The sequence below is a fragment of the Arvicanthis niloticus genome, chromosome 6 (genome assembly GCF_011762505.2).
Source record: "Arvicanthis niloticus isolate mArvNil1 chromosome 6, mArvNil1.pat.X, whole genome shotgun sequence".
NCBI classification, from domain to species: Eukaryota; Metazoa; Chordata; class Mammalia; order Rodentia; family Muridae; genus Arvicanthis; species Arvicanthis niloticus.
In genome coordinates, this window is record NC_047663.1 from 106,143,497 (window position 1) to 106,168,691 (window position 25,195).

Here is a 25,195-nt window from a genome sequence, read left to right on the forward strand (position 1 = left end):
CTGTCTCAACAGCAGCCTTGCCACGTGAGACTATGGCTGGAGGTGGGGGCAGGAATCCTGGAAGTTCAGGAGTGAAATAGGGTAGGGCAGAGCAAAGTATAAGAGGCGGACCCTAAAAGGGAAGCTAGGGCAGGTCCAGCAGATTCTTTCCTTTCAGAACTCCTGGTCTGGAGCTCTGAAACATGGACAAGCCAGGCTCGCCATTCTCCATACAGGGCTCCATAGGGTCCTGGTCAGCAGAGGAGAGGATCTTGTGGGGATGGAGGAAGCTTAGCTCAGAACTCTATGTAGGCTGAAGCTCTGGGTGACCCTGCTGGCTACCCTGCCCTGGTCTGCACTAGGTCATTGCATCTCTATATTGGGGGGCTTGGTAGGATGGAGAGAAACCTTAGCTACGGAGCTATAGGTTAGCCCACCAGAGCCAGCTGGAGGGAAACCAAACAGGTCTGGACTGAGGCTGGGACTAGCCTTCCTGTTTCTGGAATGAACAGCAACCCCTTGCCCACCAGGCTGCCTGTCCACGTCAGGGACACACAGACTCCTTCCCTTTCCAGACTGGAAAGCCCCTTCCCGGATAGCAGGAAGGAAGCAACTCTTCCAGTCCTGGACCTTGGGCTGAGCCTACAGTTCAAGGTTTGTATGCCCACAGGTCTTGGCAGGGAAAGATGTGTATCCCCAGTGCACCACCACCCCCGCACCCCAGTTCACAGCAAGTAGCACCTGGGTCTGCCCTTCACAGACTGTGATGGGGCCCTTTTCTGAGGATTACAGTTCTGTGAACAAGGCATTTTCTAGAGGTGACAGAGCAGCACTTTGTGATACCTGAGGGTGTGAGGGTCCAGCCCAGTGGGGGATTGGAGGAAGTGGGCATCATCATTACAGGGAGGGGCCTCTGTGGCCTCCGGGGAAGTGCAGTTGCTCTCTTTGGGTGCCCTGGGGTCGCGTGGTGGGCAGAGGATGGAGGCACTCACTGGGGAGGAGATCACTTCTGTTCAGAGTGCTCACAGGGCCTTTCTTTTCCTGAGGACAAGCAGGCCTCTTCATCTTCCTCTTCCTCTTCTCCCTCCTCCTCCTCTACCTCTTCCTCCTCCATATGTCTCCTAGCTGGACCAGCAGGGTTGGAAGGGGGCCTTGTCTTGGCCTTCCTCCTGTCTCAATTCCCTCTTTGAATAGAGGACAGGGCAGGAGGGGTGGGGTTGGAGAGTGGTTGATGCCAAAGATTGAAGGGTAGGGCGGGGCAGAAGTGGGAAGGTCCCTGGCTTCCTCACCTTGGTAGGTGAAACAAAAGCATCAAAGGCTGAGTTGAGCAGCAGCTGTGATTTCAGGGAGCCTCTATTGGCGAGGCTGCTGTGATTTGAAAACCTCCTTTCCTTGGATGACTGATTCCAGAAGGATCTGGATGAATTGTACTGGTGAGTGCCTGGCCCTAGAGCAGTCCCAGCTGGGGGGATAGGGATTTATGGGTGTCCCAGAGCCTAGGGTGACAAGGCCTCTCCTTCTTTATTCTGCTTCAGGGTGCAACCCCACCCGGAGGCTGCAGGCCTTGGGGGGCCTGGCTGGAGGTGCAACACTCACGGTAATCTGGCTTTTCTGGCTGCTGGGATCAGCTCCTGGGGGTGCCCCAGTGCCTCAGCCCACACTCACCATCCTTATCTGGCACTGGCCTTTCACCAATCGGCCTCCAGAGCTGCCTGGTGACACCTGCACTCACTATGGCATGGCCAGCTGCCGTCTGAGTGTTAACCGGAGCCTGCTAGCCAGCGCTGATGCTGTGGTCTTCCACCACCGTGAGCTGGAGACCCGGCGATCTCGCCTGCCCATGGCCCAGAGGCCGCATGGACAGCCTTGGGTCTGGGCCTCCATGGAATCGCCCAGTAATACCCATGGTCTCCGTCACTTCCGGGGCATCTTCAACTGGGTGCTGAGCTATAGGCGTGATTCAGATATCTTTGTACCCTACGGTCGCTTGGAGCCCCTCTCTGAGCCTACACCCCAACTACCGGTCAAAAGCAGGATGGCTGCCTGGGTGATCAGCAATTTCCAGGAGCGGCAGCAGCGTGCAAAGCTGTACCGGCAGCTGGCCCCTCATCTGCAGGTGGATGTGTTTGGACGGGCCAGCGGGCGGCCCCTGTGCGCTACCTGTCTGCTGCCCACTGTGGCCCGGTACCGCTTCTACCTGTCCTTTGAGAACTCACAGCATCGGGACTACATCACTGAGAAGTTCTGGCGCAATGCACTGGCCGCTGGTGCTGTGCCCGTGGTACTGGGGCCTCCTCGGGCCACCTACGAGGCTTTCGTGCCACCTGATGCCTTTATTCACGTGGATGACTTCAGTTCTGCCCGTGAACTGGCCGGTTTTCTTGTCAACATGAATGAGAGTCGTTATCGTGGCTTCTTTGCTTGGCGAGAGCAGTTCCGTGTGCGCCTCCTGGATGACTGGAGGGAGCGCTTCTGCACCATCTGTGCCCGCTACCCTCACTTGCCCCGCAGCCAGGTATATGAAGACCTTGAAAGCTGGTTCCAGGCTTGAACTCCTGCTGCTGAGAGAGAGTGTGGGTGGAAGACTGGTGTTGAAACCAAAGAGCTAGGCATCCAAGCTTTAGGATCACCATGGGATTAACCCCAGGCTTAGGTCAGTGAACAGGCAGTCTGGCTATGGGGAGGAGACTGGACTGAGAAGCCATATGGATGAGGACTCTGGTGGGCTTTGGAGTAGAAATCCAGAGAAAGAGACAACTAATTGTTAAGGAGCATATGGTAAAAGGTGGCTGAGGGTCCCTGACTTACCTTGAACATGCCCATGGCTGAAGGCTCAGATGAAAAGGGAAGGCAACATCTCTGGAACTGGGACAAGCACAGGACCCTAAACCTCCACAATCAAGGCGCTTAGCCTCAAGAATACAGGTGCAGGTTCTAGAACGCTGGGTGCAAACTGTATGCTGGGCCAGGGGGTTGATCTGGGCCATGTGGATGATCTGAGCTTTTGGCACCACAGTCCCCTCAGGGGAAGAGGCACCACTAATAAAGACACTGACAGAAATCCCCTGGGTCAAGTCTGCCAAGCAGGGAGCCCTCCAGTCAGCTTTCTCTGCTCAGCCATTGGGTTTCTGGTTTCTGCCCGAGAGCCTTGCTTAAGTGGCACCTTAGCAGGAACCCAAAACCCATGCAGGTACAGGTCTGAGAACTGAGGTCAAACACAGCTGCGGCTGAGGTGCCACATGTCATGTATTTCAGGTGGGAGGGGTGTCCTGTGTGACAGGGTGTGATTTGTGAGGCTGATAGAGGTATCCGTTAGGGCTTTCGATGGAGAGTCTGCTGCAGCAGCCTATAGTGTTGGTCTGGGAGTGCGGGGAGGAGATGAGGGGTGAGCCTATGAGTGTCTGACAGGTTGCACTCCTGGGATGGGCTGTGTTTGTCCGGGGATGGGGTGACAGTACAGGCAGGAAGCTCCCCTCCCCCTGTGGTTTGTGGGAAAGTCCTGCCCATGGCTTCCTGCCCTGACCTAGCCTCATGGGCTAACTGGAGAGAAGGAAGTGTCCTGAGGCTGGGGGCTGGGTGCAGTTTTGTGTCTTCTCCCATCAGCCCAAGAGGGACCTCTCCACAAAGAAGAAGCTGGGAAGTGGTAGGAAGCTTTAGCCCTTGACGGTTTTCATTCACTTTAAGAGCAAACTGCACGTCCCAGGCTGAACATCACACAGACACAGCCTCCACCCCCTTATTCTCAGGTGGGAAACCCAAACTCATCTGCAGCCTTCAGACACAGTCCTCAGGGCATCTGAGGCGCTAGTGGCCCTCTGCTGCCCCCTGCCGGCCATATGGAGAAAGTAGTCCTGTAACAATATCAATATGCCCAGGTTCAAACATTTCTAAGGACCCACCAAATGCCAGGTTTGACAAGCAGAAAGAAGCTAGGCAGGCATGAATATGAAGGGGGTGGGGAGGTGGGTGGTGTTGGGGTAGCAAGTAGACCACTTATATAAAGGACAGCTTGTCTTCGCAGTCACCCTGCTCTCGAGCCCCTTTTGTGTTCCCTCACCCTCAGAGCTGCAGTCTGGCTTGAGCGGTGAGGCCTGACCTGGCAGCCACAGTGAATGACTGTGGTAAAATTTCACAGTTGTGATGTCTCAGCACCATTTTGAATATAAATCTAACTTTCTCAGGCCAGAATTAGGGCTCTCTCACCTTTAGAAGTTTGCAGTTTCCAGCTCAGCCCTTCACGAGGTGTTTTCATGCCTGGTAAGCATTTCTGCCACCCGGCCTGCTGAGCACCTGAGACGTCTCACCTGCATGGAAATCCCAGGGAGGCTGCAGTGACCCATGCAACTGCACCTTACGTCTTCCAAACTCAGCTAAAACTCTGTGAGAAACATGTTTGGATGACACCCTGCACCTCAAAACAATGGCTGTGTTGCCTCTGACCATTGAAGGTGCCTAACGTGTGTGTCTGTGTGTGTGTGTGTGTATTTTGGACAGGGTTTCATGTGGCCCAGGCTGGCTTTGAATTCTCTATAAGCCAAGGATATCCTTGAATTCTGATCCTCCTGCCTCTGTCTTTTTGGTGCTGGGATTACATGTGTGTGGTCGCTCTCTATTATTTATTTTATTGAGATATGGTCTATGTAGACCAGGGTGGACTTGAACACACAGAGATCTGCCTATCTCTGCCTCCCCTAGCTGAGCGCCGAGGCTAAAGGTAAGTGCTGCCATGCTCTGCTGTTGCTTTTCATGTTGATACTTTAGGCGAGTGTCTCGTCTACAAGGAAAACAGAAAGCTCTCGTGAAGGCAGTCTAACCACCGCAGCTCCTCTCACCAGGCTCCTCTTTAAACTAAGTCACATCATGCTGTTGGGCTGCATGCTGCACCTTAAGCCTTGATGGGCTTCTCCTAATGGATCAATGAGTAACTGACCCTGCTTCCTGTCTCTACGTGCGAGGAAGGTCAACCTAATGATGACCAAACCTCCTTCAGTGTTCCAAACAGGACAGTAGAACAACTTGGGGACCCCTCTGCATACATCTCCCAATTGGAGACACATATTTGGAATCCCCCGGGAGAAGCATAGGGTGCCTGGGTTCTCCCTAGATCTCAGAAAGGTGCGAGCCCGGATCTCAGATAGGGGCTGTGAGGGATCTTGGGAACCCTGTATTAGGGGTCCAATGAGCAGAGAGGCCTAGTGCTGTGCGCAGGTGCAGGCGGGCCCGGGCGCCTCCTGGCGGCTCCCCGAGCGCGGAGACGCCTTTAAGCGGGGGAGGCGGGCGCGGGCGCGACAGCGAGTCCCTGTAGCTGCGGCCGCCGGGGCGGAGCCTGGGAGCAGCAGGTCCCGGACGCTCGAGCGCCCCGCCCCCGCGCGGGCGATGCCGAGCGGCGCGGCCGGCAGCGGGGCCCGGCGGGGCGCGCAGAGGAGAGGGCCGCGGCGCTGAGGCGGCGGAGCGCGGCCTGGCCATGGGCTTCCTGCACCAGCTGCAGCTGCTGCTCTGGAAGAACGTGACGCTGAAGCGCCGGAGCCCGGTGAGCGAGCCGCGCCCGCCCTTAGGGGCTCGCAGGCCGAGCGCCCAATTTGCCAGTGCGCTCCCCGCGTGCACGTGCAGTGCCCAGGCGCGCGCAGACCCCGGGAAGGGCGCCACCGGAGACCCTGTACGGGGCCGGACGCTTCCGCGGGCTTCCGGGCCTCCGGCAGAGGGTTCGGCTGTGCCCTGGTCCGCTGACACTCGCAGCGCACGGCTGAGTCACGGGCCGGCGCCCTCCGCAGCGCTTTCTGGCAGGCTGGGGTAGGGGCAGGTGGTCCCTGGACTTCAATTCGAGCGAGGGCCGGGTTCCTGGGACAGAGCGCTGGCTGGGACACACCATTCAGCTTAGGGACTCCAAGCTCTGGTCCCACCATCTCTGGGGCTCCCACAGGAACCTGTCTCTTTATTCCCTTTACCGAGACTCTGCCCTTGGGCAAGCACCTTAGGCTGAAGCTGGTACCAAACAGCCTTCACTGCCGCTGCTACCGCCCTTCTCCTCCTCTTCCTCTTCCTCTTCCTCCTCCTCCTCCTTTTTCTCTTCTTCATCTTCCTCTTCCTCCTTTTCCTCCACCACTACCGCCACCAGCACCACCACCACCACCATCTTCTCCTCCCTTCATCATCTCCTTTCCTAACCCATCCTGGCATGCCCACATCCCTTACTCCTGCTTTCTCATCCTTGTTGTGTGGACTCAACCTGTTAAATCCCAGCATCCCTTCGTCCTTTAGGGCCAGTTTCTCCTGAGGCCGCTCCTCTGATTTCTCCTGCCTTGGGCCTCTCTGGGGGCTGGGTTCTGCTGAGCTTCTCAGTACCTGTCTAGGGCAGACAGGTCATAAAGAGTGCTGGGGTAGGAGTCCTGGGTGAGGAACAGGATGCCCGGCATGGATGGTGTTTGCCATGTTGGTTTTCATCCCAGTCCCTGGAAGGGCAAGGGCATCCAGAGAGTCCTGGGCCAGCAAGAGTGTCCGAGGGCCCTTGGGATTTTCCAGGATGGAGACAAGACCTAAAAGAAGGACCTTAACCAGCTCATACCCAGGGACCCGTTGGCCAACAACACTCCTTCTATGTTCTTCTTTGAGTACTTTAGATGCATAAGAAACTCTGGTCTGTAGGCAGGGTGGGTAGCAGTCGTCACCACAGCCTGTCAGGATTCCTGTGGGCACCTGGCTTTGGCTGATAGCCAAGACTGGGTAAAATCTCTGTCCTGGTTATCTGGGACTGGTTCGTGTGGGGTTGAAGGGGCAGCCCTGGGACTATAGCTTTTGATTGGGGGTTGGGGGGACACAGAGTGAGGATATATGTAGGCATGCCTTAGTGCTAGCCCCAAGTTGCTTGTCAGGAAGGCCCTGAGGGGCTTGGGAGCAGAGGCTAAAACATAGTTCCTGCACTAGATAGGAGTTTCACCCCAGGCTGGAAGAAGAGTCCGGTGATTTGACAGTAGTCAGTTGGAGTGCCCATTGCTCCTAGGACTGACCCCTGCCTCTAGGCAGGGCTGATCTGTAGGCTTTCCCGGATTTCCATGCTTCAACATTCCCAGAGACCAATTAGGCCACAGTGGAGATCCTTAGCTTATGGCTTCCTCCAGGAAGACAGTCTTTGCTGGTGTCAGGGGTGCACTCGTGCAAAGCTTGTGATCTGGAGGGGACCTCAAGACTTCTCTGCTTGCTTCCTTCTCCCAAGTACTACCTGCCCTGTTGTAGAGTTGCACATGGGACGTGGGTCCATCCTGGCACCCTTAGGACGATCGCCAGTATTGAGTAGTTATGGTAGAAGCTAACATCACACTTGGGCATCACCTGCCACCCTCCCATCCCCCATCACAGCAAGCACGAGTTTGCTCAGGCCCGGGGTGAGCATGGAGACACTGGGGGCGGTGTGGGAACATGGGGCTTGTCTTGAGAGACAGAATCCCTAGGTCACCCAGGTAAGACAGGTAGCGCTGGACCTGTGCTGTGAGCCTGTAACCAGATGCCCCTCTGTTGCCCTCCGCCTCCTAGTTAGGACTCTTTCTCCCAGCAGCTCATGCGCAGCCGTTGCTATAGTGATAGGGAGCCAGCCTGGCCTGTGCTGCAGTTTACTCGGGCGGAGGTGCCCAGGGCAGGGCAGATGTGCCTGTGATAGGGCAAGTGTGAGTAGGGCTGTTTCTTGAGCTGTGGCCCCTGCCACTCTGTGTGTGGAAACACAGTGTCCTGCAGCTCTGGGTGTGTACACCACCTCCTCAGCTGGCCCTGGACTCCATCCTGGCTGGAGAGGAGGTGGAGGCTGGCACAGGCTGAGGCGGGTGAAGGGTATAGACAACACAGCAGGGTGTTCTGTATCACAGAGAGCTATTGTCAGAGCACAGTGGGCACAGCCAGGGTCAGGCTGGGCATGGCCCCACACCACTCCTGGTAGAGGTTTTAGAATCTGCTTCAGATGGTAACGAGGGCGAAGGAGACCTGAGATCAAAGATGGATCTTCCCTAGGATCTCAGAGGCAGGAGCTCCCCAGTGTACTTCCTGGCCTTCCTCTCTGAGCTAAGGTGGGGGCAGGAATTGTTAAAGCCCTTTGTTTTACAGATGGCACTGGAGGTGAGTCTGGGCTCCAGAGTTTTGGCACCTCTGGCCTACCTTGACAACCTGGCCCAGAGAGGTTAGGGCAGGAAAAGAGGCTCAGTGCCCTGGCCACTTGCTGGGCCTTGCTCACACTAGGCCTCATCTCTCTGAGTCCAGCACAGAGTTACAAGGCTGTAGCAGCAGAGGAGATGAGTGATGCCGTAGGACCTCAGGGCACTCAGAGGCCACATGTGGCCAAGATGCCCTCCAGGATCGTACCCACTTGGCCTAGCAGTTGCCAGGGAGAAGATGAGTTGGGTAAATGAATGAAGGGGTCAGAGTTGACCTCAAACTGGCTGACTTTTGACCTCTTCAGAGGGTAGGTAGTCTATGGCTTGACAGGCAGAATCTAGGGGCCCCATTTGGTGATACCACACAGTATTCAACATCTTGGTACACTGGGAGGGCTACAACCTTGGCTGGACCTGAGAAACCTGTGCTGACCCTTCATGGCCACTGGGTGCATGTGGCTAGGCTGGTCCTTCAGGGGGGTCAGGAGAGCCTAGGCCAGCACATGTTCACCATGTCCAGCCCTGGGCAGGCAGTGGACAGACTGCATATGGCCTCATGTGGCCCACCCTTTCCAGTGGGTCCTGGCTTTTGAGATCTTCATCCCGCTTGTCCTCTTCTTCATCCTGTTGGGACTGCGGCAGAAGAAGCCCACCATCTCTGTGAAGGAAGGTGAGGTACAGGCCTGGGCATGTGGGTGGGCAGGGATGGATAAGCGTCCTCTTTCTGCATGAGTCAGCCTGAGTGTGTCCCCATTCCCAAGACTCCCTGAGGCCACTGCCCGAGTACCTGTTCCCTGTGTGGTCCTGGCCATACATGTATTGGCTAGGTTATGGAGGTCATGGCTGGCCATGGTGCCCATGAATGATGGAGTTGCCTGTTTTTGGAGGGCTAGGCATTTACCAGTCTCCTCTGTTCTGTTTTGACCTGCCCCCACCCCGCATGGTCTCTTGTCCTCCTCGGCCCGGCCTGCATGCAGTCTGTAAGTGAGCAGCCATCTCCTCCTTGCTGGCTCAGGTGGCAGCCATGGATGGCCTGGCAGGTCCTCCTGGTGCGGCTTAAGCACCCCTACTGCTTGCATTAACAGCCTTCTAGCAGCTGGGTCCTATAGAAGCCACCACCTGTGGTCAGGAAAGGCTGGCTTATGGCTCAGGGTGGTGGGCTGTGATATGGGTGGTGGTGGGTAGTGAGGGGCCAGGCCACCTGGGCCATAGCTGGTACCCTGGTCAAGCCACTGGAGTAACTTCTTGACCGGATATCTGTGAGGTTGCCTGGCCATGCTTTATAAGGGTGGGGTTCCTGGGTTGAGCCTGGGCTAGCCTGAGATGAGGCTGGGATGGCCTGCAACTTTCCCTTCCAACTCCTTAGGGCTGTTGCACTCATTCTGCTAACCAGTTGGCCTGAGAGGTCAGAGGTCACTGCCAAGGGGATGCCTCATGTGCTACCTTGGTCTCTGTTGAAAGGGGAGATAGTTGGGGCATTTGGGCACCACACAGGCTAAGGAGTGATATGCTGGACATTAGAGGGGAGGGGATGGAAGGTGGCCCTCTGACCTCTGACCTGCAGAGTCATTTGCCTTAGCACAGCTTGGGGCCAGGTGCTCTGTGCCCCAATCCTAGTCTGCCTGAAGCTTCTCGTCCTTCCTGACTGTCTCTGAACGTCTCTTGGCCCTGTCCCCCTCATTCTTGACCCCACTAGCTTTCTACACTGCAGCACCGTTGACATCAGCCGGCATCCTGCCCATCATGCAGTCACTTTGCCCTGATGGCCAACGTGATGAGTTTGGCTTCCTGCAATATGCCAACTCCACGTGAGTGCTTCTACCCCATGCCTTGGGAGGCAGCTACCTCCACCCTACCCCATAGCAACAGCTGATATCTTACGGTGTTCCAGGGTGACCCAGCTTCTGGAACGCCTCAACCGTGTAGTGGAGGAGGGCAACTTGTTTGACCCAGTGCGACCCAGCCTAGGCTCAGAGCTCGAGGCCCTGCGCCAACGTCTAGAGGCCCTCAGCTCAGGTCCTGGCACCTGGGAGAGCCACTCAGCCAGACCTGCAGGTGTGCCCTGCATGGGGATGGCTTGGGGGGTGGTGTCTAAGTGCTGCTGTCACTAGAAGCCTGCCTCATCACTCTGGGGCATGGTCTGCCTCTGGCCCTGGGACCTTGTGTCTGCACCACATTGTCCCTTACCTGTGTGCTTGAGGCAGACTCAGTACAGTGCTGGTAGCTCTGCTTGTAGCCTATCTGGGACATCTTAGCCCCAGCTAGAGCTAGGCTCTCATTCCCATCCTCCTGCCTGTCCAGTTTCATCCTTTTCTCTGGACTCGGTGGCCAGGGACCAGAGAGAGCTTTGGCGTTTCCTGATGCAGAACCTGTCACTGCCCAACAGCACGGCCCAGGCCCTCCTGGCCGCCCGTGTGAACCCTTCTGAGGTGAGACAGGGCATGTGTCCATGGTAGCCGTGCCCCTCTGCTTCCCCCATCACCCCTGGTTACAGTGGGGAGAGCACTGCAAGTGTCCCTGAGCTGGCCCAGGGCTCTGGAGCCACTACTGAGCCAGACCCTCACAATGCAGGTCTACCGCTTGCTCTTTGGTCCTTTGCCTGACCTGGATGGAAAGTTGGGTCTCCACAGGAAGCAGGAGTCCTGGAGCCACCTGGGTAACAATCCTCTGTTCCAGATGGAGGTGAGGGGCCTGATGCTGGGAGAGGGGTGGAAGGAAAGCCTCTTTCTTAGTTACACATAAATTCTGGGGATCTGTGGTATGCGTGGGAAAGCGGAGGCTGGACAGGACTCAAGTGCTCCCCAACACAGAGCCAGCACGGTGGATGGTCACAGCAAGATCTTGTGTTACCTTAGGTAGGGCCTTGCTCATTTCTTAGTGTGTAAGCTTAACCAGTCCCCTATGTCTTGCCCCCAGGAGCTGCTGCTAGCTCCTGCCCTTTTGGAACAGCTCACATGTGCCCCAGGCTCTGGGGAGCTGGGCCGGATTCTTACCATGCCTGAGGGTCATCAGGTAGAGCTCCAGGGCTACCGGGATGCTGTATGCAGCGGGCAGGCTACAGCTCGTGCCCAGCGCTTCAGTGATTTGGCCACTGAGCTCCGGAACCAGCTGGACACAGCCAAGATTGCCCAGCAGGTGAGGCCCTGCCTGCCAGCTGGCCAGCAAACCTGTTGACCAGCCTGGAGGAAGTACTGGGGGTACTTGGAGCCTGAGGATGGGAGAGGCTCCTGCTCCCAGGCCATGCATGGGATGGCTTGTAATTGAGGATTCGGTACCATCTACACAATCTCAGGCTTCAGTTCCTTCCCATCTCTCAGACTGAGCTATACCTCTGTCCCTGGCAAGGACTTCTCAAACTGTGGACCTTCCCTCATCTTACCCAAGCACTGTCCCCTGCTAATACCCCCCTGTCCCACTCCTGATCCTAGTCACCTCCCTGAGTCACCTCCAACCAAGTTCACCTGTCCCCTAGCCTGCATTTTCTACATGTCTGGTCTTCCCCTTAGCTGGGCTTCGATGTTCCCAACGGCTCACATCCCCAGCCGCAGGCACCATCTCCACAGAGCCTACAGGCACTCTTAGGGGACCTGCTGGATGCCCAGAAAGTTCTGCAGGATGTGGATGTCCTGTCAGCCCTTGCCCTGCTGCTGCCTCAAGGTGCCTGTGCTGGCCGGGCCCCTGCACCTCAAGGTGGCAGCCTGAGTGGCCTAGTCAACAGCACCGGGATAGGTGCCAACACAGGTTCCAACACCACCGCTGAGGAGGGCACCCAGCCACCTGTCACCCCAGCCTCACCTGACACTCTGCAAGGCCAGTGCTCAGCCTTTGTGCAGCTCTGGGCTGGCTTGCAGCCCATCTTATGTGGCAACAACCGGTAGGTCAGCAGCAAAGGGATAGAGGGAGGGGTAGAATCACGGGGTAGTGGGGAGTTGCACCCATCACTTGGCCCTTTGCATAGACTCCACTCTGAAGGTTCCATCTGCTGTCTGCCCCAACATCTGGGCCTGACCTGACACCTCACCTTAGCCTGATGCTTTGTTCCTAAGCCCTGCCCCATGCCTCATATTGAGCCATCCCAAGAGCCCTATCTTATTGATCCTGACATCCTGCCCTGTTCCTGGTGATTTGTCTCTGCCAGTACCATTGAGCCTGAAGCTCTTCGGAGGGGCAACATGAGCTCCCTGGGCTTTACAAGCAAAGAACAACGGAACCTGGGTCTTCTTGTGCACCTCATGACCAGCAACCCCAAAATCCTGTATGCACCAGCAGGCTCTGAAGCTGACCGTGTTATCCTCAAGGTGTGTGGGTCTGGCACATTTGGGTCATGAGTTGTGCCTGCCTCCCCAGCAGGAGCACAAGCCTAGCAAGAGTCTGTGTGAGGGCTCTGTAAGCCCAGGACTCTATGTAGGACTGCTAAGAGCTAATCTTGACTTCATGAAATCTAGGTACCGATGTGCACCTTTTAGGGTTGGAGGTACAGTAGCACTTGGCAGCTTTTCTGATGGGAACTCCTAAGAGTTTCTGCAGAGATGAATTGGAAAGGCTGGCTGGTCTGGCTAGAGTGTCCCTCATCCCTCACCATCCTGACTGGGTCAGGGTGGTTATATTCAGAGACACCCCTCTCCTCCCGCACACTAATAGCATCAAATGAACAGGGTACAAGAACCGTTGGAGCCTGGGGAGAGAATTTGTTGGGATAGTATAAGCCAGGGCTGGAAGTGGATGTGGCAAGGCCTGGACCATGGAGGAATGATGGCCAGATATCAGGTGCTCTGGGGGCGTGGGGAAGGGTGTGAGGAAGGAGCTGGGAAGGCGTGCGTGGCTGCTGAGGTGGGAGTCACAGTTCACATGGCTACTGTAGAAAACGATGCAGAACCTGGGTAGAAGTTCGGCCTGAGTAGGGATAGTAGTTGGGTTGGTCCCTTGGGCGTGTGAGAAAGTGGGGGACTCTCAGACTGGCTTGGGTTCTTCCTTGAGTCCCTTACCCCACGCTTTCATTCTCTACAGGCAAATGAGACCTTTGCCTTTGTGGGCAATGTGACACACTATGCCCAGGTCTGGCTCAACATCTCCACAGAGATCCGAAGCTTCCTGGAGCAAGGCAGGCTGCAGCAGCATCTGCACTGGCTGCAGCAGGTGCTGTGGGTACAGGGTGGATGGGTGGGCTCTCCCGCTTACGAGGGTTCGAGCCACACCCTGAACCCAACTCTCTACCCTAGTATGTAGCTGATCTTCGGCTACACCCTGAAGCGATGAACCTGTCACTGGAGGAGCTACCACCTGCTCTACGCCAGGACAACTTTTCACTGCCCAATGGCACAGCCCTCCTGCAGCAGCTAGACACAATAGACAACGCAGCATGTGGCTGGATCCAGTTCATGTCCAAGGTGGGCGGGAGAGCCCGACGGCCCCTCCTCCCTCAGGTGTTTTCAGGGCCAGTTCCAATGATCGCCCCTTTGCAGGTGAGTGTGGACATCTTCAAGGGATTTCCTGATGAGGAGAGCATCGTGAACTACACCCTCAACCAGGCCTACCAGGACAATGTTACAGTGTTTGCCAGTGAGTTCCTCCCCCTCCCCCACTCTATCCCTACTGTGTTCCCATTCTCTTCCAGTTCCTTGGCCCTGGCCTCCTCCCCAGTCCATGTCTTCTCACATCTCTCCCTTCTCCGTAGCCTGCTTCACTTTGCTCCCACACTCCACATGCTGGCTCTGCCTCATGACCTGTCCTTCAGTCCTGCTCCACCTTTTTATCTGTCCCTTGCCTCTCCTGGACTGCTCACTTCACAGTGTGTCCCACCCCTTCTGTGCCCTCTGGCCAAGTGCTTCATTAGCCTCCTATTCCCAGGTGTGATCTTCCAGACACGGAAGGATGGCTCCCTCCCTCCACACGTACATTACAAGATTCGCCAGAATTCAAGCTTCACTGAGAAAACCAACGAGATCCGCCGTGCTTATTGGCGCCCAGGGCCCAACACTGGTGGTCGCTTCTACTTCCTCTATGGCTTCGTCTGGATCCAGGGTGAGGTGCTGAGCCCAGATGGGATGTGAGGGGGCCTGGCCTTGTCCTGACACCACCTCCAACCCACAGACATGATGGAGCGTGCCATCATCAACACATTTGTGGGACATGATGTGGTCGAACCTGGCAACTATGTGCAGATGTTCCCATACCCCTGCTACACCCGTGACGAGTGAGTACCAGCCTACAGAGGCTTGGGTGGGGCGGTCTCGCCCAGGCCCCGCCTCATACCTGTTTCCCCTCAGCTTCCTGTTTGTCATTGAGCATATGATGCCTCTGTGCATGGTGATCTCCTGGGTCTACTCTGTGGCCATGACCATCCAGCATATTGTGGCAGAGAAGGAGCACCGGCTCAAGGAGGTGGGTCTGGGTGGCTGCAGGAGGAGGAACGGTGCATCCCGTCCTCTGGTCTCTGCCCCAGGAACCTTTGCCGCCCCACCCCACAGGTGATGAAGACAATGGGCCTGAACAACGCCGTCCACTGGGTGGCCTGGTTCATCACGGGGTTTGTGCAGCTGTCCATCTCCGTGACGGCTCTGACTGCCATCCTCAAGTACGGCCAGGTGCTCATGCACAGCCATGTGCTCATTATCTGGCTCTTCCTCGCCGTCTATGCCGTGGCCACTATCATGTTCTGGTGAGCACTGCAGGGAGCGGGAAGCCGTGAAAAATAGGCAGACTCTCTTAGAGCTCCTTCAGGCCCCACGGGGCAGCCCAGATGGGCTGCAGGCCGAGAGCCAAGGGTCTTGGGGCTAACAGCCATGTGGCCTGCCACTCCAGCTTCCTGGTGTCTGTGCTGTACTCTAAGGCTAAGTTGGCCTCAGCCTGCGGCGGCATCATCTACTTTCTGAGCTACGTTCCCTACATGTATGTAGCCATCCGTGAGGAAGTCGCCCACGATAAGATCACTGCCTTCGAGAAGTGCATTGCGGTGAGGTTTGTGGCTGGGCAGGGCCAGGGTAGGGTGTCCGGCTCCAGCCCACCTACTGACACCCGTCTTCCTTCAGTCCCTGATGTCCACAACAGCCTTCGGCCTGGGCTCCAAGTACTTTGCACTATATGAAGTGGCAGGTGTGGGCATCCAGTGGCACACGTTCAGCCAGTCCCCTGTGGAAGGGGATGACTTCAATCTGCTCCTTGCTGTCACCATGCTTATGGTGGACACTGTGGTCTATGGTGTGCTCACTTGGTACATTGAGGCTGTGCACCCAGGTACAGGCCCATCTATGGAGGGACCAGGGTGGGACAAGGTCACTGGGCTTCTGCCTTGCTCTGGGTGGTATTTGGCCCTTGTGGTGGATAGTCACCTCCAAGCCCTTGGTCAGCTCTCCCCTCCTGGACCCCCAGGTATGTATGGGCTGCCCCGGCCTTGGTACTTCCCACTTCAAAAGTCCTATTGGCTGGGCAGTGGGCGGACAGAGGCCTGGGAGTGGAGCTGGCCATGGACACATGCACCACGCCTCAGCGTTATGGAGGAGGATCAGGCCTGTGCCATGGAGAGCCGGCACTTCGGTGAGGCTAGGGTCAGAATGTTGACTGGGGTGGGTGCTGGGTTTGGGGATCTTGGTTGGCCTCGGTGCTGCCCCCATCCTGATGACTCAGCCCTGGTACAGAGGAGACCCGAGGTATGGAGGAGGAGCCCACCCACCTGCCCTTGGTTGTCTGCGTGGACAAGCTCACCAAGGTCTATAAGAATGACAAGAAGCTGGCCTTAAATAAACTGAGCCTCAATCTCTATGAGAACCAGGTGGTCTCTTTCCTAGGCCATAACGGGGCTGGCAAGACCACCACCATGTGAGTGTCTAGGGACAGGAGGGTTTAGCTAACAGGAGGATGGGGTTACCTCAGAATATGGTGGATTGTGAGGCCACTTTCCCTGCTCCAGGTCTATCCTGACTGGACTGTTCCCACCCACTTCGGGCTCAGCCACTATCTACGGGCACGACATCCGCACAGAGATGGATGAGATCCGCAAGAACCTGGGCATGTGCCCACAGCACAACGTGCTCTTTGACCGGCTCACTGTGGAGGAACACCTCTGGTTCTACTCACGCCTCAAAAGCATGGCACAGGAGGAAATCCGCAAAGAGATGGACAAGTGAGTGCAGTGAGGGACAGACAGGACGGACGGGGCATGCAGATCCACATCCGCCCCACTGGAGAACTGTGCTGTGGGTCTGTAGACAAAGGCCTTCCCCGGGTTCCTCATGATGGGTCTTGATGACAGCGACAGTCCATGTTTAACCTTATCATTTATTAGCTGTCCATGGTGGAAAATGGATGCATAACCCCTTTCTCAGGGTGGACCTGAGATTTTACCTTTTTCAGGGAGGAATGTCTGAGAAGGGAAGCTTATTGGCTAAGCCCTCAGGGCCTCTGGGTCCTCATTAGCATGGAGAACTCTATTTTGGGCTCTGTGACCATAGGTCACGTTTCTTTTATGTGAGGAGCATGGCACGTGTTTCAGGCCAGGAATCTGGCAGGGAGCCGGGAGTTGCCTAAGTCTCCGGTGACTGCCCACTGAGTCTCAACCCACTCTACCCACCAAACTTCCTGGCATGGTTTTATGTCCCACAAGGGCATGGTGTCAGAGGGGTGTTGGGCATGAGCAGAGAGGCAGGTACTGTGGATGCTTGTGTGAATTCAGGGGAAGGGGTGAGGACGGGATGAGATGAGAGCTCTCACCATCGTTTGGTCTTTCACTCTCCCATCCACTGCCCCCCTGTCGGGTCCACAGGATGATCGAGGACCTGGAGCTGTCCAACAAGCGGCACTCGCTGGTACAGACGCTGTCTGGAGGCATGAAGCGCAAGCTTTCAGTAGCCATTGCCTTCGTGGGTGGCTCTAGAGCCATTATATTAGATGAGCCCACGGCTGGTGTGGACCCCTATGCGCGCCGTGCCATCTGGGACCTCATTCTGAAGTACAAGCCGGGTGAGCGGGCTAGCAGGCTGGCCATGGCTGGTGTGGGTATTTCCATCTGCCCCTGGATGTTCCCTTACCTTGGTGTTTGGCCTACCCCAGGCCGCACTATCCTCCTGTCCACCCACCACATGGATGAGGCCGACCTGCTGGGGGATCGTATTGCCATCATCTCCCATGGGAAGCTCAAATGCTGCGGCTCTCCCCTCTTCCTCAAGGGTGCCTATGGTGATGGGTACCGCCTCACATTGGTCAAGCGACCTGCAGAGCCTGGCACCTCTCAAGGTCAGTGCTGAGACTACTTGAACCAGCCTCTGGTCCTCCCTGCCCCCGACTCCCTACCTAGAAGAGGTGCAACCTTACCCTCACTTCATCGGGACCAGATCCCTGGTGGACTTGGGACACCTCTAAGTTTCATCTTGACTTGCTTGCTCACTGAGGGCCCTCTTTCTCAGCCTCTCATGAATACTGTCTGTTCCCCTTCCTTCCAGAGCCGGTGCTGGCTTCCAGCCCCTCAGGTCGGTCTCAGCTAAGCAGCTGCTCAGAGCCGCAGGTGTCCCAGTTCATCCGCAAGCATGTGGCCTCTTCCCTGCTGGTCTCAGACACGAGCACTGAGCTCTCCTATATCCTGCCCAGTGAGGCTGTCAAGAAAGGGGCCTTCGAGCGCCTCTTTCAGGTGCGATGGCTGGGCATGGTGGCTGGGGAGACTAGGGGCCTGTAGAACAGATGGACATGTGTTCCGTGGCACTGGCCTCACCCGGTTTCTTTGCAGCAATTGGAGCACAGCCTGGATGCACTGCATCTGAGCAGCTTCGGGCTGATGGACACGACCCTGGAGGAGGTGTTCCTCAAAGTATCTGAAGAAGACCAATCACTGGAGAACAGCGAGGCCGGTAAGAGTACCCAAGGCCGGTGATCAGTCCCAACTACTCACAGAAGGCCTTGGAGACATTGCTTCTCCTTGATCTCTGGAAGTGAGGTCAGTATAGGCTGGTGTGGGTCAGTATAGGCTGTGAACTAGAGGCTAGGATTGAGGCAGGGCCTGGCGTCATGGGTGGGCACTAGGGACTGAGGTACTAAGAGGTCCTGGAGAGCCGTGGCCCCAAGCCCTCCCTCCCGCCTCACTGCCTCTATTGTTTGCAGATGTGAAAGAGTCCCGGAAGGATGTTCTGCCTGGGGCAGAGGGCCTGACAGCTGTGGGGGGCCAAGCTGGCAACCTGGCTCGGTGCTCAGAGCTGGCACAGTCACAGGCATCACTGCAGTCTGCATCCTCTGTGGGCTCTGCCCGCGGGAATGAGGGCGTTGGCTACGCCGATGGCTACGGTGACTACCGTCCCCTCTTTGACAACTTGCAAGACCCAGACAATGTCAGCTTACAAGGTAGAAGCTAATGGGGAGGATGGGGTGGGTCCAGGAGGGTGGCATGGTACTGGCTACTCACCCCGCCTCTCTGCACAGAGGCAGAAACGGAGGCCTTGGCTCGGGTAGGCCAGGGCAGCCACAAGCTAGAGGGCTGGTGGCTGAAGATACGGCAGTTCCATGGGCTCCTGGTGAAGCGCTTCCATTGTGCCCGACGAAACTCCAAAGCTCTCTGCTCTCAGATTCTACTGCCTGCCTTCTTTGTCTGTGTGGCCATGACTGTGGCATTGTCTGTCCCTGAGATTGGTAAGGCTGCCTGGCCCCATGTGTGGGGCGAGGTTACTCTCTGGCCCTCGGGTCTTGGCTTCATTTTCCTCCCAGTCCCCTGGAGAACAGTCCTCCACCTCTCTTCTCACACTCTGAACCTTATTCAGAGGCTCTGTCTCCTGGGGAGTCATACCCCACAAGCTCGGCCCTCTCTGTGTTGGGTCTGGGGGCTGGCATCAGGTAATTGGAGTCTGCTCAGGTCTAAGTGTTCACCCACCAGGTGACCTGCCTCCACTGGTCCTGTCGCCTTCTCAGTACCACAACTATACCCAGCCCCGAGGCAACTTTATCCCCTATGCCAATGAGGAACGTCGGGAGTACCGGTGAGGCTGTGGACTGGGGCTGTAGCACAGGTCAGGGCAAGAGTCGAGACATCTGGCCCCTAACTCACTGTCATGTCCTCAGATTACGACTATCACCTGATGCCAGCCCCCAGCAGCTGGTGAGCACATTCCGGCTGCCCTCTGGTGTGGGTGCCACTTGTGTGCTCAAGTCTCCTGCCAACGGCTCCCTGGGGCCCATGCTGAACTTAAGCAGTGGAGAGTCCCGCCTGCTGGCTGCACGGTTCTTCGACAGTATGTGCCTGGAGTCCTTTACACAGGGGCTGCCACTGTCCAACTTCGTGCCACCCCCGCCCTCACCCGCCCCTTCCGAAACACCCGTGTCCCCAGATGAGGATTCAGTGCAAGCCTGGAACACCTCCATGCCACCTACTGCTGGACCAGGTACTACCTCACGGAAAGCTCCTGGGGACACAGGCATGAGTGACCTATCTCACTGTGCTGCACTTTGCCCACAGAGACGTGGACATCGGCGCCTTCCCTGCCACACCTAGTGCGTGAGCCCGTCCGCTGTACCTGCTCTGCACAGGGCACAGGCTTCTCATGCCCCAGCAGTGTGGGTGGGCACCCACCCCAGATGAGAGTGGTCACAGGTGACATCCTGACTGACATCACTGGCCACAATGTTTCTGAGTACCTGCTCTTTACCTCTGACCGTTTCCGACTACACCGGTGAGTTGGCCTGGGGTGGCTGTGAACAGGGGGCCTGGCAGATGGCCTGACCTTAGTGCCTCTCCCCGTGTCTTGTACAGATACGGAGCCATCACCTTTGGTAATGTCCAGAAGTCTATCCCAGCATCCTTTGGTGCCCGGGCCCCTCCTATGGTGCGGAAGATTGCAGTGCGGAGGGTGGCCCAGGTAGGTTGCTGCCCTGGGGTTTTGGGCACCTGGTCCTAAGCTTAGTGACTGTCAGCCTTGAGAGCCTCTCTGAGTCCCTTGCCCCTCCCCAGGTGCTCTACAATAACAAGGGCTACCACAGTATGCCCACCTACCTCAACAGCCTCAACAATGCCATTCTGCGTGCAAACCTACCCAAAAGCAAGGGCAATCCAGCAGCCTATGGTAAGGAGAGTCAGGGCTGAGGGACAGGGAGGGCATGCAGCTGAACTGGAATGGTGCATGGGCCTAAAGCCACCCTTCCTGTATGCAGGCATCACCGTCACCAACCACCCCATGAACAAGACCAGTGCTAGCCTCTCCCTGGATTACCTGTGAGTGAGGCTGACCGAGTTGAGGAGGGGCAGGACTGCCGGGTCCTGACGCCTCCTGAGACTGAGTGCTGTCCCGTTCTAGACTGCAGGGCACAGATGTGGTCATTGCCATCTTCATCATTGTGGCCATGTCCTTCGTGCCAGCCAGCTTCGTGGTCTTCCTTGTGGCAGAGAAATCCACTAAGGCCAAACACCTGCAGTTCGTCAGCGGGTGCAACCCTGTCATCTACTGGCTGGCCAACTACGTGTGGGACATGGTGTGCCCCCGCATGGTCCCTCCCTGTCCCCGTCTCCTGTCCCCACGCCCCAGGTCTCACCCTCTGCCTTCACCTTTGCAGCTCAATTACCTGGTCCCAGCCACCTGCTGTGTGATCATCCTCTTTGTCTTTGACTTACCGGCCTACACGTCACCCACTAACTTCCCCGCGGTGCTCTCCTTGTTCCTGCTGTACGGGTAAGCATGGGAGGGGTGTGGGGCATGTGTGGGTGTGGCCAGGCTACCCTGTGACCACCGCTGTTCTTCCACAGGTGGTCCATCACACCCATCATGTACCCAGCCTCCTTCTGGTTTGAGGTCCCTAGCTCGGCCTACGTGTTCCTCATCGTCATCAATCTCTTCATTGGCATCACAGCCACGGTGGCCACCTTCCTTCTGCAGCTGTTTGAGCATGACAAGGTAAATGTGGGGGTGCATGGGCAGCAGGGCATGGCCTGGGGTGGCACTGCTGAGCTATGGCTGGCCCCCAGGATCTGAAGGTTGTCAACAGTTACCTGAAAAGCTGCTTCCTCATCTTCCCAAACTACAACCTGGGCCACGGACTCATGGAGCTGGCCTACAATGAATACATCAATGAATACTACGCCAAGATCGGTGAGTCCGGCTCTCCGTGGACAGTGCTGGCTTTCGGGGGCCCACAGAGTGTTCCAAGAGTCACTGGGACCCCTTGAGGCTCCCAGGCTCTGAACCAGCGGTTCCACAGGCCAGTTTGACAAGATGAAGTCCCCGTTCGAGTGGGACATTGTCACACGTGGACTGGTGGCCATGACAGTCGAGGGCTTCGTGGGATTCTTCCTCACCATCATGTGTCAGTATAACTTCCTGCGGCAGCCACAGTGAGTGGAAAGTGCGGGGTGATGCCGGGGACTCACAGTAGGGGTGGGTGGCTTGGCCAGGCCCTGCCAACTTTGCTGCCCTAGACGCCTGCCTGTGTCTACTAAACCTGTGGAAGACGACGTAGATGTGGCTACTGAGCGACAGAGAGTGCTCCGTGGAGACGCTGACAATGACATGGTCAAGATTGAGAACCTGACCAAGGTGGGCTCTGAGCTGTGGGGAAGGCGGTGGGGAATGGGATGGGTAGTGGGCCCCAGCAGTGGGGTGAAGCCAGGTTAGGCAGGAGTCCCCACCCTTTGCTGAGTGGGAAGGCTCTTTGGCCAGGTGTACAAGTCTCGGAAGATTGGCCGTATCCTGGCAGTGGACCGCCTTTGCCTGGGTGTGCGCCCTGGAGAGTGCTTTGGGCTCCTTGGTGTCAATGGTGCAGGGAAGACCAGCACCTTCAAGATGCTGACTGGAGATGAGAGCACAACAGGGGGCGAGGCCTTTGTCAACGGACACAGGTGGGGTTCCAGTGCCCTGCATACACATATGGAAGCATGATTGTGTGTGTGCCTGTGTGTGACTGCTTCCAGGTGCATGGCTGCAGGGGGTAGGGGGCGAGTGGGTGGGAGACCCGGCCCCTCAGGTGCAAAGCTGTGTGTGTGGATTTAGGAGTATGATGACCATGATCCCAGGGTACAAGAGGGCAGGTGTGGGTGAGCATATCGTCCTGGGTATTGATCACCCTCTGTCCCCAGTGTGCTCAAGGACCTGCTCCAGGTACAGCAGAGCCTTGGCTACTGCCCGCAGTTCGACGCCCTATTTGATGAGCTCACAGCTCGTGAACACCTGCAGCTGTACACTCGGCTGCGTGGCATCCCCTGGAAGGATGAGGCACAGGTGAGGATGGCAGGGAAGTAGCTGGTGGGTGCCCTGGTGTGCATGTACTGGGGGTGTGTGGCTGCGGGCAGCTCTGGTGGGCATCCTGTAAAGCAAACCCCATACCTCGCTTGGCCCTGCCAGGTGGTGAAGTGGGCCCTGGAGAAGCTGGAACTGACAAAGTATGCAGACAAACCAGCTGGCACTTACAGTGGAGGCAACAAACGGAAGCTTTCCACAGCCATTGCCCTCATAGGGTACCCGGCCTTCATCTTTCTAGTAAGTCCTAGGGGTAGGATTCCTGGTAAGCCAAGGAAGAGATGGCCACACCAGGTTGGATGGGCTGTGTCTCTGGCTGAACTGCCCCCTGCCTTAGGATGAGCCCACCACTGGCATGGACCCTAAGGCCCGGCGCTTCCTGTGGAACCTCATTCTGGACCTCATCAAGACAGGACGTTCGGTGGTGCTGACGTCACACAGGTGTGCCCCTCCCCAACCCCTCCAGGGCCTCTGGCAGTCCCTCTGGTGCCAGCCTGTGCTGTCTGTCCACAGCATGGAGGAGTGTGAGGCTCTGTGCACACGGCTGGCCATCATGGTGAATGGACGGCTACGCTGCCTGGGCAGCATCCAGCACCTCAAGAACAGGTGAGTCAAATGGGGTGCAGAAGACGGGTGAGCTGTCAGTCCACACAGGGCTCCCGACCACACCAGTGTCCCACCAGGTTTGGGGACGGCTACATGATCACTGTAAGGACCAAAAGCAGCCAGAACGTAAAGGATGTGGTGCGGTTCTTCAACAGGAACTTCCCAGAGGCCATGCTCAAGGTAGGTATGGCTGGATGGGGTAAGGGTGAGAGTACATCGTGCTCTGGCAGCCCCTGACCTCCACACTTCCCTGACCTCCAGGAACGGCACCATACGAAGGTGCAGTATCAGCTCAAGTCGGAGCACATCTCGCTGGCTCAGGTGTTCAGCAAGATGGAGCAGGTAGTGGGTGTTCTGGGCATTGAGGATTACTCAGTCAGCCAGACCACCCTGGACAATGTGAGTGTGCTACGTGGAGTTGGGGTGTTCTCTTGGGTTTGCCTGCACCACTCACCGGTGGCTCATTCACCCATCCACAGGTGTTTGTCAACTTTGCCAAGAAGCAGAGTGACAATGTGGAGCAGCGAGAGGCTGAGCCTTCGACCTTGCCATCCCCCCTTGGGCTGCTCAGCCTGCTGAGGCCCCGCCCTGCACCCACAGAGCTCCGGGCACTGGTGGCTGATGAACCTGAGGACCTGGACACGGAGGATGAGGGCCTCATCAGCTTCGAGGAAGAGCGGGTGAGTGGTCAGCACCTCCCAGCTACACCACTGCCCAGGCTGCTTCGAGCCTAGACTGAAGGAGCTAAGAGAGACCTGGCTATAGCTATGCCTGCTCTCGAGTGGCCGGTCATGGGGCAGAGAGGGACTTCTGCATGGTGAGGCCTTGCATGGACATGGGGAAACTGGAATGGGCAAAAACCGAATGCAGAGCCCAGAATACACTGCAAGCTTTGAAGAGCCCAGATCAGCAGTGGGGATTAAAAAAAAAAAACCCAGAGACTAGGGAGAGTGACTGCCACACTGGGCAAGAGGAACAGACACCAGAGAGTACGTAGTGGGGAGAGGATGCTCCGGGGAGTGTCAGTGCCCAGCTAGAGGCCAGGTCCAGTGTGAACACCCTCAGTTCCCACTGGGTGCTGAAGATGCCTTCCCAAGCCCCATTTGTCTTCTCTTCACTAGGCCCAGCTCTCCTTCAACACTGATACACTCTGCTGACCATCAGGAGTCACATCAGGGAAGCAGCTGTGTGGGGCAGACGTCCGGCGGTGGCCATAGCCCCCAGTCACATGCCAGGCCCTGGAAAAGCAGGTTCAGGACCAAAGGGCTCCCGCCCTCTTCCCAGCTACCATCCTCCCCCAATTGTGCCAAAGGCTGGCCTGGCCCTGGGCTGCACATACCCTCACCCTGCTTTGCCTTAAAGCCTTGGGTCCCGGCCCAGCCCCTTACCCTGCCCAGCACCATCCACCTTCCCAGGGTGACATGGGCTGCCCTAAGTATCCTGTGACCCTTGTCTGCAGCAGCTGCAAGTCTACCCAGGCCAGCATCTTGCACAGATGTCTTTTCATGGACGCCCTTGGCTGCAGTTGGGGACAGGGCAGCTTGCCTACTTATTTTGCTTTAAGGGCCTCCCTCCCTCTGCTGTTGTGAAGAAGTTAGGCTACCATGGGAAGCCATGAATGTGGCTGGCTCAGCCCTGGTGGAATGGCAGGAACGGAGAAGCTGGGCTTGCTGGCTAGGTGAGGGGCCACTGCTCCCTCCCTGCCCCCTCAAGCTGCCTCTGCTCTCCCGTCCAGCTTGGCCCTTCCTGCCACCCACATGGGAGCAGGACCTTGTATATAGCACACAGATGTTTGTTTTCAATAAATAAGCAAAAAGCACCTGTGGGAGCCTGTGGTGGTGTGGTGAAGGCAGGCCCACTGGGCTAGGGTACAGCCACCTGGTCTGACTGGACCAGATGTGAAGGGAGTGGAGATCCATCATTGTTTCCTTTCCCTGCCCACACAGCCTAGACCCCTGCTCTGTGGGTGGGTCCTAAGTGGGCTTATGGAAGGGGTAGGGTAGTGCAGTTTACACTGCTGTTATCAGACGGCTGTGTGTCTCATCTCAGCCTCTGCCCCCACTAGGCCTAGTACCCACAGTGAGCCTGTTTGTGCCAGGCTGTCTCTACTTCCTGAAAAGTGGAGGGGTGGTTCTGGGAGGAGACCTCCAGGTGGGCACTGGCATCTGGGTGCATAAGAAGAACTTCCTAAAGGTGATGGGCCTGTGCTGGTGGGTGTCTAGTGAGGTGAAGGCCATACCTCACATTGGCCCTGCCAGCTGGTGAAGTAGGCCAATGTAC

The 25,195-nt window shown here is 57.0% G+C and overlaps 2 protein-coding genes across 4 annotated transcripts; both read left to right on the forward strand.

Moving 5' to 3' along the window:
- Positions 1 to 748: 748 nt before the first annotated feature.
- On the forward strand, positions 749 to 3,596 carry Fut7 (fucosyltransferase 7). Its single transcript, XM_034506771.2, has 2 exons — positions 749 to 1,412; positions 1,515 to 3,596. Exons 1-2 carry the CDS (start codon positions 1,376 to 1,378, stop codon positions 2,528 to 2,530), a joined length of 1,053 nt encoding a protein of 350 aa, XP_034362662.1. The 5' UTR covers positions 749 to 1,375; the 3' UTR covers positions 2,531 to 3,596.
- A 1,748-nt stretch (positions 3,597 to 5,344) lies between these two features.
- Positions 5,345 to 24,734, forward strand: Abca2 (ATP binding cassette subfamily A member 2). Of its 3 annotated transcripts, XM_034504960.2 has the most exons (48): positions 5,345 to 5,509; positions 8,691 to 8,784; positions 9,811 to 9,922; positions 10,006 to 10,169; positions 10,416 to 10,543; positions 10,686 to 10,796; positions 11,031 to 11,249; positions 11,621 to 11,988; positions 12,253 to 12,412; positions 13,122 to 13,250; positions 13,334 to 13,501; positions 13,577 to 13,673; positions 13,962 to 14,135; positions 14,205 to 14,307; positions 14,381 to 14,495; positions 14,582 to 14,772; positions 14,916 to 15,066; positions 15,143 to 15,347; positions 15,483 to 15,647; positions 15,749 to 15,929; positions 16,021 to 16,233; positions 16,873 to 17,069; positions 17,160 to 17,342; positions 17,549 to 17,733; positions 17,830 to 17,950; positions 18,201 to 18,437; positions 18,516 to 18,722; positions 18,964 to 19,066; positions 19,149 to 19,468; positions 19,543 to 19,756; positions 19,837 to 19,942; positions 20,035 to 20,146; positions 20,235 to 20,295; positions 20,378 to 20,552; positions 20,634 to 20,749; positions 20,824 to 20,971; positions 21,043 to 21,166; positions 21,276 to 21,408; positions 21,493 to 21,610; positions 21,734 to 21,912; positions 22,150 to 22,291; positions 22,415 to 22,549; positions 22,647 to 22,750; positions 22,823 to 22,915; positions 22,993 to 23,095; positions 23,177 to 23,314; positions 23,395 to 23,595; positions 24,037 to 24,734. In XM_034504960.2, the coding sequence occupies exons 1-48, from the start codon at positions 5,444 to 5,446 to the stop codon at positions 24,070 to 24,072; spliced, it is 7,305 nt and encodes a 2,434-aa protein (XP_034360851.1). In that variant the 5' UTR covers positions 5,345 to 5,443; the 3' UTR covers positions 24,073 to 24,734. The 3 variants fall into 3 exon arrangements, with proteins under 3 accessions (XP_034360851.1, XP_076793673.1, XP_076793674.1); XM_076937558.1 differs by lacking the exons at positions 5,345 to 5,509; positions 8,691 to 8,784 and adding an exon at positions 9,124 to 9,163; XM_076937559.1 differs by lacking the exons at positions 5,345 to 5,509; positions 8,691 to 8,784 and adding an exon at positions 9,124 to 9,154.
- The last annotated feature ends 461 nt before the right edge of the window (positions 24,735 to 25,195 follow it).

What these genes read in the sequence shown, in the direction of transcription:
- Abca2 (XM_034504960.2), top strand. Translation starts at nt 5,444, where the DNA reads ATGGGCTTCCTGCACCAGCTGCAGCTGCTGCTCTGGAAGAACGTGACG. An exon ending in CCTTCGAGAAGTGCATTGCG is followed by an intron (nt 15,067 to 15,142) that starts GTGAGGTTTGTG and finishes GTCTTCCTTCAG; the next exon opens with TCCCTGATGTCCACAACAGC. An exon ending in AACTTCCTGCGGCAGCCACA is followed by an intron (nt 21,409 to 21,492) that starts GTGAGTGGAAAG and finishes TTGCTGCCCTAG; the next exon opens with ACGCCTGCCTGTGTCTACTA.
- Fut7 (XM_034506771.2), top strand. Translation starts at nt 1,376, where the DNA reads ATGACTGATTCCAGAAGGATCTGGATGAATTGTACTG. An exon ending in GATCTGGATGAATTGTACTG is followed by an intron (nt 1,413 to 1,514) that starts GTGAGTGCCTGG and finishes ATTCTGCTTCAG; the next exon opens with GGTGCAACCCCACCCGGAGG.